Genomic DNA, 15,388 nt, shown 5'->3' on the forward strand with positions numbered 1-15,388 from the left:
TATTCATGAAGCTTCCTACACAAACCCCTAGCAAGCGGTAGACAGTCTCCTCTGAATATGAATGAAATCATCATTTTAAGACATCTTGTAGATTTTCTTAATAATTACCATCTGCAGTCAGCACTTACTAACAGACTGTATTTAGACTTGATGCAGGATTTCTTTGGTCTGGTTGCGCTAAAAGAAGTTAGTATTAAATGTGAGGGTGCACTGGCTTTTTGCTTGGATTCATTAAAAGGTGTTGTCCTCTGTGCCACAGAAATTAGTTTGTGTGAGCTATTCAGTTACAAATCCAAGGAGGCCACCAGTTTGAGTAGCATCTTTTTTAATCATCATAAGTGGCAGAGAAATGCTTGAATAGGAATACTGACGATGGAGCTCCAAGGTGCAATAAACCCAATCACAGCTGTGAGGGAGCCAAGGTGTCACTGCTGTAGATGTATTTCCTTGTTACCAATTCAAACTAAATTGCAAGAATTTGTTTTCTGTGGAGCAGACACAGAATTATGTGGTGATTACAATATCAATCAAAAGACATTTAATCCAGTCAATAACTTTAAAGACATTTGTTATTTTTATATCAAAAGCACTACAATCTGTTGTTGCCACTGAATCTGTATTACTTCAAATGTCAAGTCACAGGACATCTACGCTTTATCTGAACCACATGTTCAAATTAAACTTGAAAACCTGCTTAAAATATTGCTCCTTACAAATCTAATAAGATACAAAAGCTTGATGGAGATACAGTGTCTCAGACCACTTTTCCTGTAAGGAAAAGTATGTGGCTGTTTTTACTGATTACCGCCCCCAGATTTCTCATAAATATGGGTCCATCCAGACATATTTCAGGGGAAGATTAGGGTGAACAACAGGGTGGCATTTTGGTTTTTTTTAAAAAACAGTCAGTCAGACGACCACCCCACATGTTGGACTGTCTTCAGGCAAAGCACTTAATTCTTACCAGCTCTACAGCACAGCTGTAACATACCTCCTGCAAAGCAGGGAGGAAAAAGTTAATTTTCCTACTGGATTCCAGCTGGGGTCCAGTAAGTGGGGTGTAAAATGGAGATAATCTTTCCAAAACATGGAGAGGCAAAGACAGAAATTCCACTGGGCTGTATGAATTAGTCAAAAGGTGCCTGAGGAAATAATAGGATATATCAGGGGACCCAGAGTTCCTATAGCTACACCCCTGTGGGGATCAGTTAGTGTCTGGCAGGAACCCCTGGAGGCCCAATAATGCTGCTGTTCCCCGCCTTGTAATAGGCTAATGATATTGGGGAATGCAAATTTCAGCATTTGCAGGTATTTGGTCATTATCAGAATCTCTTTTCGGGAAGAAGCAGACTGTAATTTCCTCCACATTACACCCCCTCACAAAGATCCACCACACGGTGGCCCTGTGCCTCTCCTTCTCGACGCTCCTCCTCGCCTCCGCCACCGTAAAGCTCAGCCTCCCTCCCTCCCTCTCTCCTCCTCCTCCTCTTCCACCGCCACCACCACCACCTCCTCCTCCTCCTCCTCGTCCTCCCTCTACTTCCACTCCTTCCTCCCGTCGCGCTGCGCACAGCCACAGACGGTCCTCCAGCTCCGTGCAGCCCGGTGCGAAGATGGTTGGCGGCTTGTGTGCTCGCAGGTTGGCCCGCCGGTCGCGGTCCGCCCTGATCGCAGCCCTCACGGTGCTGCTGGTGCAGACGCTGATTGTGTGGAACTTCAGCAGCCTCGACTCCGGCGAAGACAGGGAAAACGGAGGCTCCAATGTGCGGGAGAAGAGGGACCGGGTCGCGGGCAACAAAGCCGCTGGCAGCGACTATTTCCAGCACGGGGTCCGACAGCAGCAGCATCTTCCTCCGCCTGGGAGGGGGACGTCTCGCCACATACAGCAGCCGGTAAGACAGAGACTCTGCCGATGCATTCATATCATACCCCCGCTAGATAAAGAGTGTCTCGCCGGGGATGAAGCCCGGAGGGGTTGGCAGGCAGGTCAAAACATCTCCAGTACGCGCCACGGCCGGGCCTCTAAATGAATGAGAGTGGGGTTGTTGTCACTTGAAGGCTGTCTCGTTGGGAAACGAGAAGCCGTCTGAAGAAGCGAGACAGATGCCGGGAGACGGGCATCCTCAGCTGAACGCTCACTGAGGACAGGAGCCACAATGCGCCGTTTGAATGAACGCACTCCAGCCCAGACTCCAGTTTAAAATACCGGAGCTGAGTATGAAATCTAAACTCAGCGTGTAGTTCACTCCGGGGCAGAATGATAGCATGGCGGGGCAAATCCTCTCATAAGACAGTAGCTGTGGAGGTGCCTGAACAGCAGAGTCACTGACTGGGTTGTTGCAAATACCTGTCACGGTCTATTTGGTATTTTAAAATCAAACACAGCAGCTGCATGGCTCAGCAGCACCGTCTGAGCAAGGCCAAATTGAACCGTAACCTAATTTGCGGGGCTGCTTTTGATGAGTGTACAAAGATTAGAGTCATCTGCAGTTTGTGGAAATGCAAACAGTTTTATTGGTTGTGGCAACATAAAACGCAAAGGTCAAGACAGATATGATCGTGAGTGCACATGCAGGCCTGCGTAATGAACAGCTTGTTCACAAAAGGAATAAACTGAATTAAAGATTAAAGAAACCCTGTGAATCTGTGCCCATTCAGAAGCGGAGGAGCTAATGCCATGCTTTGCACACTGGAAATGTAAAAAACTGCCCCCCCCAAAAAAAAAAAAAATCCTAAATGTTTATTTGTAGACTCCACTGACTGCTCTCCGTGCCCCACAGGCTTACACACCAAGAAGGCTTTGTATTTGTATTTGCACAGTGCCTCTGCGCAGCATGTGATTAATTTTCACAACCTGATGTCTGGAATTAAATTCTCGAAAACTGAGCTTCTTGCTCGCATGGTCTCTCAAGCAGTTACGCTGCCCTAAAGAAATTGGACGCAGTTGTTCCTGGCAAGCGCGCAGCATTTTCCCTTCATAAAGCTGCCAGCCATTCAAGTATAGCCTACTCTTCAGCCACCATGCAACCAGTAGATAACCGGCTTTGATGTAGTGTGATACACTGTGGCCTCCATGCACAGTCAGTCACTCTGAGCCGTGCACTGTATCATCTGTCTCCTCCGCCGGTTTTACAGTGACTCACTCACTTCATCTGGTAGGACTGTTTGTCCCACCTGCCGGCATCTCCACAGTACAAAGTCATGCCAAGGACAGGTTTTATTTGAGGCAGTTGTCTATATTTTGACACTTGGAGAATCGGCCAATGAAATATCACCGCAAACTCCCGGTAATGGTCCTGCAGGGAGAGATTGTGATGCTTATTAGTGGGTTTGCATTATAGCACTGAGTATACATAGATGACCTAACAGCAACTGTGACTCAGTTGTGTCAGAACCTATTCAACACTGAATCATCCAAATGTGTTTCACTATTAACGCTCACAGTGGATCTGCTCCCATGACCTTTTAAAGAAGGGCTTTCCTCCCCATCGCCTCGAGGCACTTCACACAGCCTATATGCCAGTCAGTCAGGCCACCAGCCAGTCAGCTCGCCTGCTGCCAGCCTGTCAGATTGTTGACCCGCTCTCTGCAGTTCTGTGGCCCCCGGACCCTTAACATTCAATTGATGGCTCTTGGCCACATGCGTTCCCTCAACTGGTTAATCACTGCATTTTCATTCTTCATTCCCTTGTGGGAAGTGTGTGTGTGTGTGTGTGTGTGTGTGTGTGTGTGTGTGTGTGTGGCTTGGCAAGGCATGTCCAGCCTAAGGATGACGCATAAGTGCCAACTGATGCTATATGAGGCACCACGCCTGTGAGAGGGGGGAGCACCACTTTGATCCTGAACAGACTGAGCCAGAAGCTACAGGATGACAATAGCAGAGTTTGTGCGTGATCTTGTGTTGGATGGAAACATTATGCATAGCTTTGAATGTGTCATCCCAGCAGGCACGAGCTGCGGTCGTCATTAGTGGTTGTCTCCTGTTGTGTCTCTTGAGGAAATGGTGACGGAGAGCGTAGATGTTTTCCTCTGTAGTCCAACAGACACCACAGCTTGTTGTTCACATCCCCACTGCCTTATACCTCTGGATATAATCACATGAATGATACAAGCTGCGAGGGTTGAGTCTCCTCACACAGACTGTGGCTACCTGTTGCAAATTCCCCCATCAGAAATCTCTACTTATTAATTAGTCTGTCTTGTTTTGCCTGACATCAGTTTATTACAGGCAATAGCCTCGCAATTATTATTAATAAGTGCTTATTAAGGCGGTCCCAGTAATGGATGTGAAAAACTGTTAATGTGCCAGAATTAAACCAATCTACCTTCAGCCGGAGTCTGAGTAAAGCTTTAAAAAGCGTCTGCCTCCGAGCTCCACATCTGGTCGTCAGCGTTTTCTTTCCATCTGCCGCGGTACTCATATACTGTCATGATTCCCCATGTGCCCAGCGGGTGCTCACACATGTTGTAAAGAGTTTTCCTGTTAGTCATGGTAATACACGTAACATTAGTACTGATGTACACTTTTTCCCTTGCACTGAGTTTTCCTAATGGTTTCCTACGGTGAAGATGGCATTACAAATCATCTGAATATGCACATTGAACTCAGCTCTTTCTACAACATTACATGACAAGTGTAACCGCAAACTATTATACATTATATTTTATTATAAAGATGTTTGCCACATTTGTTTCCCCGCCGTGGTACACTCAGCTCTGCTGCAGACCTAATTTATACAAAGGAGCGAGTGCCAGCAGATATTTTACTTGACTAGATTGTGACTGACAGAAGCTCTTGTTCATTTTGTGTCTGAGAGGAAAAAAAAAATTGGAGAAGCAGAAAGTGGAAGAAAGTCTTCAACTCGTGTCCAACAGCTCCGTGGGGGTTCCCCATTTGTGACCACAAGCAGCATGATAGTAATATTCTCATCTAACTTTCAAAAAATATTTCTTTTTCTCATATACTTGTGATGACTTTTATTGCAGTCCAATTTTTTTTTTTTTTTTTTAGTTTCACTGGTAGAAGAATGAGCCTCAGATATTTGACTGTGAGAATTAACATGAAAGGGACTGAAAATGAAAGGACTTGGTAAACACTCGAGCCGCGCTGGGATTATCATTTGAATTATGATCATGTATGGTACAAGTAACAATGCCCTGTACATATGTTTTGCATTTGGGAGCTGCGCTGAAATCCATTGTTGCTACCAGTCTATTCTCCAACCACCACCACAACCACAATGTGAATCATCCCACTGTGTCCATGATCACAGCGGTGACTCACACACACACACACACACACACCGAAACTCACACAAACATCCAAAATTATGTTCCTACGTAGATGCAGGGAAGCAGCTACACAAAACACACCCACATACACTGACATATTTATAGCTACACACACTCGTATGTATAAACTATATGAGAGTCCCTTTTTGAAATTTATGGAATAGGTACATTCAGTAGTGCTACAACATAGGCTGTGATAAGGGGGATACAGTCATAGGTGACACACTTGGAGCTCATAGCTTCCGGGTGTGTGAGTGTATGTGTGTGAATGTGAAGCCACGTTGACACTAAAAAGTACAGTTTAGGATTATATGTACACCACTCTATGTTACAATGGAGTAATACTTAAGTATGCTATAGTGTGGCGTGACATGTTTTTTTAGGGCCAGCGTTCCCATATTTAATTTCCTTTTCGTTCACTTAGTGACAAAACGGCCTTTCTCGCCTTTCTCACACCTTCCTCACATACAGTTTGTTCCAGCACCACTTCATGTGCCAGTCTCCGTCAGTGCTGGGTTTTGTATCATAGCAAAGCCACTTTAGCAGTGGTAATTGGCAGTTAAATTGGCACTCCCCGAAAGTAAATCGTCTTGGAGTGTGAGCTATTTTGCTTTAAACAGACCTCTGAACATACATAATTACAGTCCAGAGACACCCAGAAGATGCACTGTGTTATTTAGAATTTCAAACATCCAAATCATTACATCAGTAAAGTGTTACTCTGTAAAACCTGTAATGAGGGAAAAGTAAAGTACAGCCTGCCTATCAGTCCATCCATCTGTCGTTTGGTTTCACACGCACAGAGAGAGAGAGAGAGAGAGAGCTTCTTTTTCAAGTGCTGGTAGTTTCGGAGAGAGTTGGAAACATATTCAGATCTGAGGGAAGAAGCACGCACCTCAGACTTGAAAGAGACACATCGAAGACCCAAGACACTTTGATGTTGAAGTGTAATTTGTATACATGACACCATCCTTCTTCAGAACCTGCAACGGAAAAAAACATTTCATTATTATCATAATGCAGTGTGCCGTTAAAACCTTGTCATGTTATTTCACTAAGCCGATCCCACTCATATGCAAAATATCAGTGTCAGTATGGAATCCTAAAACTTCCGACTATGTACAGTTTGTAGCAGACTGAAAGTTAGGGTCTCCATAGTAGCTCAAACATCACACACAGACACCTCCCTGCTAAACACTCCTCCTAGCACAGGTGCTAAATGCACTGCAGGCCTCTTCAGTGTGGTGTCCATGTAATCAGCTAACGGCAGAGGCAGCAGTCTCTTTCCCTGTCCTCTTCTCTCTCTTCTGCTGACTCCTGTGTAAAGGAGGAAGAGCCATTCAACAATTTAACAGGCTTTGTTAGAAATATGTTAGAAATACTCGGAACACAAAACACACTGGCATGACTCACACAGTCCTGTCAATTATTTTGACTCTTGCTTAGGAGATGAGCGTGGCGCAAATTCCATTATCGTATTATGTTTAATAGGGCAAATGGATAACTGCATCATCAAGTTAATAGTAAACAGTGAATTGAGGGTTTAGCATTAGCACAATATGTAAGCGATTCCACATAAAAATAGCTCAACTAGTCAGGCAGTCTTAGCATATTTGAAATTTCACTACAAGAAATGCCAAATCTGATACTCATTGCTATGGACACAAATGGCCCTGAAAAGGTATTGAGGTTTAGCATAAAAGGCTGCCATGATGTTGGAATCTACTCTTATTCAACAGCCAAATGTTTTATTTTCAACATTTCATCATGAATGCAGCATGTCCCTGATGGAGGAGAAAGTGTTGCTGCCCCACAGTGATTCTTGGGGAACATCATAGAATTTACTAACTGATAAGAGTGTATTTAGTGAAAATTACTAATCATCATAATTTTTCAGCCTCGGAGGTTGCTGGTTGTTCCCTCTGTGGACACACCTGTCTATCCTTTCGGCATAGCAGCTGACATACACGTTATTAGGCGTCTCACTTTCTCTCTGAGTGATCATTTTACAAATAAATGTAGTCAAAATCACAGCAAAGTCTTTGCTTTTAACTTATATGTTTGGTGATTTTGTCAGATGACATTGCAGTAATAAAATCAGGATTTTAGGAGTACAGAGCAGCAGCTTGGAAATGGCTTGGCAGGGACTTGTGGTTAAAATGCAGTCTCAATGGGCTGTGTTTAAGTCACTACTTAATACTTGATGGAAAAACATGTAAATGACAGCAGCTTTATTGGGAATTCGGCTATGTAACAATACTGTAAATGTGAGCACAGAGAGTAGAAGAGAAGCAGACAGATCAAGGGCTGAAACCGGCTGACAATAGGCAGCATGCAAATAGCCAACGATGCAGTCCAGCCATATACTAGGTTTCCACCTACTTTTGTTTTCACTGTTTTTTGACGTCTTATTGACTAAATGATTGATGGAAAAACTAAGATTAATCAAATTTTAATTAAAAACACATCAGTTGCACAAGCATAACAGCTCCATCTGTATTGATCCCAGCATGTTTGAAGACAGTCAACATGGGGCTTTTCTGTAACAGAGACCTACAGATAGGTGACAAATTAAAGGAAAGACCAACATAAACCATCTTGATAAGGTCACCGTGAGCCTCCAGAACAGATTCAGTGCTCCTGGTTGTACACTTCCTCAAGTCTGCAGGACTCTACTGGGGATATCATTTGCTGGTTTGGTGATGGTGGTGTGGAGCGTCGTCTAACACGTTCGTCAAGAATCTTCCATGTGTGTTTAGTTGGGTTGAAATGCGGTGACTGCGAAGACCCTAGCACATGTGATCCCTTATGTTGTGTGGAAGCAGTGGCATCAGTCACGCTTCTTCAATCACTTATTCATGTTTTTTCCTCCATGCTGTCACCTGTCTGTACATTTGAAAGCCAAAACCCATTACTTTCACAGATGCAGTATATGAACAGGGAAATTTTGTAGATGCGATGCCTGAAAGGGGCAAAGTGGGGAGATTGCCAGAGAGACCTTCAAAGAAAATCAACTCAGAGTCTCTTTGTGACAGTGCATTTACAGAGCGATGTGCATGTCTGAAAGGGGTCTCACAAACACATAACTCACTATCCTCTCTCCTCTGTTAGACTGTATGTCTCCCAGCATGTCTGCGTGTGCTCAGCTTGATGCTTCTGTTTGCCTCATCTGTAAAACTGCGAAATCAAATATCCTAACTACTGTTCATCTCTCTCCTGTCAAGTCTATTCAAACAAATCTCACCATTACCACCAATTAAAGTTGCATCACTCTGTGTCACCCCCTCCACCCCCACCCCCACCCCCACCCCCACCACCACCCAACTCTCCCCACCCCCCATCATCCTCGGCTGCTGTTACAGATGGTTTCATTCCCCAACACATTAATAACGCATCATCCAGATGAATGAAACTATATAATACCTAGCGTTGCCAATAATCCCATAGGTAAGAGGCTTAGCAGACAGCCCTGAGAGAGAGAGACGGAGAGAGAGAGAGATAGGAAGACGAGGCGGGGCGGTGGGGGGGTGGCTGAATTAGTTTTATCTGAAGTCAGTTCAGTGTTGATATTTAGCGCAGGGCTACACACACACACACACACACACACACACACACACACACACACACACAGGTTTGGACTCGACCAGCACCATATGGAGGGGTTATTAGACCGATCCCTCAGCTCCCTTGCTGTTTAGTAGTTTCAGGATTATCCTTTTAAATAGATCTACTGTATTTTATAAAAAGAGATTAGTGACAACCACTGTAAGACACTGTACTTGAATTACATAATGTTGCAATGATCATGATTGATGATGATCACGTGAAACTTCTCAACAAAAAAAAAGAAATGTTATTTAGGAAATTGACTAAAAAACACTGGTTTTAGTTGTCTGTAGCGGGTGGGGTTACACAGCATGTGTCTCAGAGCTCAGTCTGGACTGAAAAAGACAAACCTTTTGAACTAAGAAAACTGAATTTAAAGCCCCTGAAAACTTCAGCTTCTTATTAGCAGCTGTGGTTCTCTTCATGAATGTAAAATAATCTGACAATGTCAGAACACTTCCATGAAATCGCTGTTTGTTTTTGTCTTTGATCTTCTCACTGGTTTGTTCGAGTTGGGAAAAATCAGATGTCACATATTTCTGTGCACCAATCATGACTGAGCGACATTTGAATCAAAGTCTGATGACAGGTGTGAGGGTGTTCATTCATGTTTCCAGCACTGTAAATTAAATCTGATGAAACCACACCCACACTGATTAGATATGTTTTTGAATGTTAAACTCTTGAAGGATAATCAATGAGAATGATTTTTCCAGATTTTGAGTTTGACTGATTCCCATTTTTTTCATTAATATTTAATCTTATACAGAAGTTATCAAAGGGGAACGCTACCAATTTTCCAAATGATCAGTTTACTAGCTATGGTTACTTCTAGTTTGTGAAAATAGTTGCATAGTGTAAAAATGACCCTGATGATGTCATAGTGATGTCATCAGTCTTTTCTTGGCATGGGTGGGCACACATTAGATGTATGAAAAGAAGCCTGTGTTACAAACTGGAGTTGTGGAGTTTGAAAGACAAATGTAGAATCCAACATTTTTGGATCTTGACCCGTATAGGCACTAACCATCAGGGTATCTTGATTTCTGCTGCACAGAGTTACTCCATTCACTTCAGGGAACTGCAATACTAAATAGTTTGTAGGAGCTTTAAGATAATGAGTAACAGGTACATTCACTTCCAAGATGTTAAGCTTAATTTCTTATTCTCCCTTGACACATTCAACCAGTACTCTTTGTGATTTCAGCAATTACTTATGAGCATGAAAGATGGACATTACTGCAGCTACAATAAAACCACTGCTGAATACCACTACTAATATTTATTTATAGCAAGCAGAGGGACAATCAGTTGTCAAACAAAAAAAGAGTAATATTTTATTGATTGTGTTTCGACACACCAATTCTGTATTTTAGGGAGGATCATATATTTTCGCTATAGTGGAACATCAATTCATTTTCTGTTTCTGGTGTTGCTGTCGTGCTGCAAGGTGTGACAGAAGGAGGTCCCATCAGGTCGCACCGCCTGTAGCAACAGTCATGTATCCTTTTGTTGAGGAAGAACTGCAGAAGAAGAAGATGACAAGTGGAACGTCTTTAAGTAACTGCAACCAAATCCAGTGGCCTTCGATTCAACTCTTCCTCGCTGCAGTGCTGCTACATTGACATGCAACACACTCATCCACATGTAACACGCAAATGCACATGAACATGTATTCACACCCACACAGACTAATGACACTGAGCATGAGCTACTGCCTTGCTATCTCCTCCTCAACACACCATACACTAATCCCCATGTATTGTATTATTCTAATAAGACAGGGGGTTTGTGACGGGAAGAGAAAAGAGTGCGTGGCGGTATGGTGAAGACACAGGGTGATGACATGTCGGTTGGGTAGAGATAGGGGCGATTGGGCCTGTCAGGGAAAGCTTTTGTCCTTCCAGCCCTGTGAAGCAAGAGGAGAGGAACTGACAGTGGCACTTATTTCTTCCTCCGCCTTCTCCTCCTCCTCCTCCTCCTCCTTTTTACTTCTTCTCACTACTGGAGCTGAATGCCAACAGCCCAGAAGACTTGTCTCTATATATGTGATTAAGAGAGAAAGTGAGAGGACCAAGAAAGAAAGAGAGATCGAGACAGGAAGAGAAAGAGAGACAGATATGCAAGACAGAGGAAAGCTGGAGGAAGAAATGTTGGGGGGAAAAAAGAAAAGATAAACGTCTCATCCCTTCTACAAATCCGACGTCGACTCAAATCCCAGCATAATCCTTAGGGGAACCCGGTTTGGTTTGAAGGCTTGTTAGTGTAGCTGGGGCCTGGCTGGCACAGACTGTGTGGTTGCAGACCATTTCTGGAAACTAACCTGAGTCCAAATGGCCTCCACGCATGCAGGGATCAGGTCTGTAATTTTCCCCTCTGTTGGTGAAGTTTAGGATTTAGAGGTAAGCTGATGCAAAGACACTGATCAAGCTGGTTTTATCAAGCATCTCTAAATCGGAGCTCTCGTTCAGGATTATACTGAGGAGCCACGGTTTAGCAAATCTGCCCAAAAATCCCGTTTCTCCATTGAAAACTTAAACAGGTTTTGATTCCACTGGTTCAATTATTCACCCTGATGGGTAGTTGCATCTGATACAATATTTCTTTGTGTTGTCCACATCTGGATTACATATTTGAATGGCTGATGCTTTTCAACAAGGAGAACTTTTTCTATGATTCTTTATAGTATTCAACACTAAAGACTCTTAGACAGACTAAACACAACAAATTTGTCATCCATAAAAGCAGACAAATTTGTATAAAATTATGCAAAAGGCATGTATTCAATTTTCCATTTGATGCAATACCATTTAAAGCCAGGTGTTGAACCTCACTGCTTTTTTAGTACTAGGACTGCAGGTTGGCTTTGAACATTTGGTCAAAGTTTAAAGCTGCATTACTTGATATTTCCTTTGTCTTTCTTTGCTTATCTGCCATTTAGCGCAGGACAGATAATGTACAGCGAGTTTCCAGAGCTTTTTCTTCCTGAAGACAGCTGCCACCTATGTCTGGGTGGGAATGGTGAAACTGAATTAATAACAGTGAAGTTTCAGGCCTCAAACCTAAACAATAAGCTGAAAGATGCTAAAACGCTGTGCAGAGCTGAGGGGAAGGTCTCGACCTTACCCTGTAAAGTGCCTTGAGATAATGTATATTATGATTTGGCCCTATACAAATAAATTGAATTGAATTGAACTGAATTGGTGTTTGACCTATCAGGTAGTAGCTGGAGAATTATCTTGTATTTCAACCATTACATCCTCATGACACAGTGACCGGTATGTTGTAGGTGACAGTCGAGGTCTCGGTTCATGGTCAAGGTCGTGTTGAAGAATCCCTCGCCGTGAGGTCAACCAAGCAGTTCAGCTGAGGCTGCCTCTGCCTCGGGGCACGTTGTTGGAAATTAAGCTGGAGACAGCCATGATGTACTAGTTAAATGTACAAGCTCACACACACCTGCAAACATCCACACAAAAGCAGACACGTCCATACACTCACCCACACACTCTTCAGAGTCCCCTGCGTGCTGAAAGGCGCACACCTACAGAATGCATAAAATCAAAAATACTCTTCTTCCTGCATCACAAAAAACACTCACCCACACAATCTCCCTCTCAAAAACACACAAACACACACACACAAGCTTGCAGATACACAAGGCCTCTATGTCTCTGCTCCCTCCCCCTTGGTTCCTGCACAACATTAACACACTGAGAGTAAATAATATTCTAAAACACTGCGCCACATGAATAGCTGCTCTTCAGTATTCATGTTAAACCATCGGGACCAGGCTCATTACTACATTACATTACTGAACAGGTGTTTCCTCCGTCAGCGGTACATTAAGATCCTGTCTGTCCTTCCTGCTCGACGCCACTTTGCCAAACGTTTGCATCCCTCTCCTCGAGTCCTCCCTCGCCTGCGTGCTCCCACTCCTCTTCTCCCCGGTCGTCCTCTCCTGCCTCCTCTTCTTCTCCCGTCTCGAGTGGGGATGTCTCACCGCACCGCTGAGTCGTTGACTGGCCCTCCAAGATGCCGCAGGCCTCCCAAATCAGTTTCAATGAGGAGCCCTGCAGAGGCTGTCGCTGCCGGGGAGAAATTGCGCTGTAATTGAGCTGCGTGATAATAATACGTTCTTCTCTCTGATTTCTTACCAGCGGTGAATCATCAACACCATCATCATCGTGCCATCACATCAGCAACGCTCTGCAGACGCTTCCACGCTGTCGCCGCCGCAGTTGACCCGCTCTTTCACTCCTCTCTCTCTCTCTCTCTCTCTCTCTCCTCTCTCTCCCTCGTCAATTGCCGTCGTTGCACTTATTTTATTCCCATTTCCTCTCTCTCCTTCACATTTCTCCCGCTCCGTCCTCACCACTTCTCGCTCCTCTCATCTGTCTCCAACCATCCTTCCCGTCTCTGTTCCATTTCATTGGACCTCATGCCTCAGAGGTATACAGAAATTACAATGTATGAAAAAAAGTGTGTGTGTGCAGGGAGAGATGGGGGGGGGGCAGAGGAAGAGAAGATAATTAGGACGTGTGATTGTGCAAGCACAATGTCAAACGCCTCTTTGCTATGTACTTAAGGCATTCATGCTTCTGTGGCAGGAAAACGGGGAAGCTTGATAATTTTTGTGCAACAGCTTTAGTTTCCTTTTTTTTTTTTTTTTTGGGGATGATGATTTGAATTTCAAACATTTTGAACATTTAACCCCCGAATCCTCTCTCTTTCCTACTCTTGATCCTGTTGCAAAACACTCATGTTTGTGCATTCCCACATTCGCATAAAGGCCTCTGTGTTTCCCCTGGATGACAGTTTGTGAAATCAGTGGATGTGTGCGCACGTTCATGTAAGAGAGCAGAAAGGCTGAAACTGTGGCTGAGCAATAGCGGAAATATGGTTAAATTATGAGTAGAAAAAAGATGGTCTTGTGACATGAAGGGTAAAAAAAAACTGAGACAGAGGGTTAATCGACTCAGAGGCACACATGAGCACACATACACACACACACATACACACACAGACACACACACTCTCAAATCTGAAGAGAAAAATAGGTTAAAGGAAAGCAAGATAAGTTACCAAGATGGGTTTTAGATGTGTGTGTGTGTGTGTGTGTGTGTGTGTGTGTGTGTGTGTGTGTGTGTGTGTGTGTGAGCTACTAATTGGGGGGGGGGTGTTACGCATGGCTTTCAGTGCTTTAACCATCCTCATGAGAATTGAAGAGGAGAACCATTAGGAAAATCATTGACTGCTTATTGGTGTCAGCACTCTATTTGTGTTTGTGTGTGTGTGTGCGCATGGTTACACACTAACCCACAGGGACTGGTGTCACTGTGTGGACAGAAACTGAGGGCCCCATGTGCAGCAGAGATAAGATCGACTTTATTAGTCCTACAGTGGGGAAATTCAGAGACTGCTATTTGAGGGTGAAGACTTGGTTTTAGGCAGTTAGTTGTGATGGTTAAGGTTACACTGAGGGGCTGGGGAATACATTATGTCAATGAGACATGCCCACAGGGATAGTGAAATTAGTGTGTGTGTGTGTGTGTGTGTGTGTGTGTATGTGTGTGAGGTTTCAAACAAAGAACAATACTACTCCTATTTTCTCTCAGTCTCTCTCCCCTCCAAATAGCCAGTCTAGCTTTATTTTATTTTATTTTTTTTTGGGGGGGGGGCTTTTATTGTTTATTTTTTTTATTTCTCTCTTTGTCCTCAACTTGCCCCCTTAACTGCTTTGAGTAAAATCCGTTTTACTCCAGAAAATAGGTCTACAACAATCTTTTTATGTAACTCTCAGTTTATCCACTGGATGGATGAATACGTCTGTTTTCATGCAGGGCCAAGTAGGTCTCGCAGCTCCCCTCCTACCATACCTGTCAACAGTAGCAAGTGGCTGATGTACCATCTGTATGGATCTACTTCAGTGTGTGACCATGTCGGTGTGTTTATTACTACTAGCCTGCTGCACATATGCATGTCTTCCAGAGGCATACAGAAGTATGCAGACATAATTGTCGTAACTGCTGAGAAAGAGATTTGGTCAAGGCAATTATAATTCAGCCAGGGCATGTCTGCTTGCTTAGCACTCAGTCTATTTGCCTAAGAGACACAAATGACTGCAATTTAACAGCAATAGAGAAGGACTGTAATGAGTTGGTAACTGTTTGCCTGATGTGAGCGTGTTGCTCTAAGGTGGGAAGAATAATCAAAGGAATAGGACTGTATTTTCGCTGGCATTATGTCCAGTGGCAGCAATGGAGATTAATGAGTAGGAGGTTTATTAGCTTCTCAAAATTATTCAGCTACCTTTTCTCAGTCTTATTTTTCTTTCTTTTTGCCTTAATAGACTCTGAATATAGCTTATGTATTACGTCTGCTCAAATTATTCCATTTGATACCTGATGAGGAGGTTGGTGGTTGTGGTGGCGTCTGGTGCCTGGTCCATTAGCAGAGGATGTGAACTTCCACAAACAGAAACGGGGACAGT

General features: G+C 43.7%; 1 protein-coding gene across 1 annotated transcript in view; it reads left to right on the forward strand.

The window, feature by feature from the left end:
- Positions 1 to 236: 236 nt before the first annotated feature.
- The window catches only part of LOC139636361 (xylosyltransferase 1-like), an 80,728-nt gene continuing 65,576 nt past the window's right edge, over positions 237 to 15,388 (forward strand). Inside the window, exon 1 of the mRNA XM_071504395.1 lies at positions 237 to 1,892. Coding sequence (XP_071360496.1) covers positions 1,287 to 1,892 — 606 coding nt within the window. The 5' untranslated portion in view covers positions 237 to 1,286. The remainder of the gene's footprint in view (positions 1,893 to 15,388) is intronic.

Source organism: Trachinotus anak, unplaced genomic scaffold (assembly GCF_046630095.1).
Source record: "Trachinotus anak isolate AG129_WGS33_773 ecotype Australia unplaced genomic scaffold, CSIRO_AGI_Tana_v1 ptg000019l, whole genome shotgun sequence".
Classification (NCBI taxonomy): domain Eukaryota; kingdom Metazoa; phylum Chordata; class Actinopteri; order Carangiformes; family Carangidae; genus Trachinotus; species Trachinotus anak.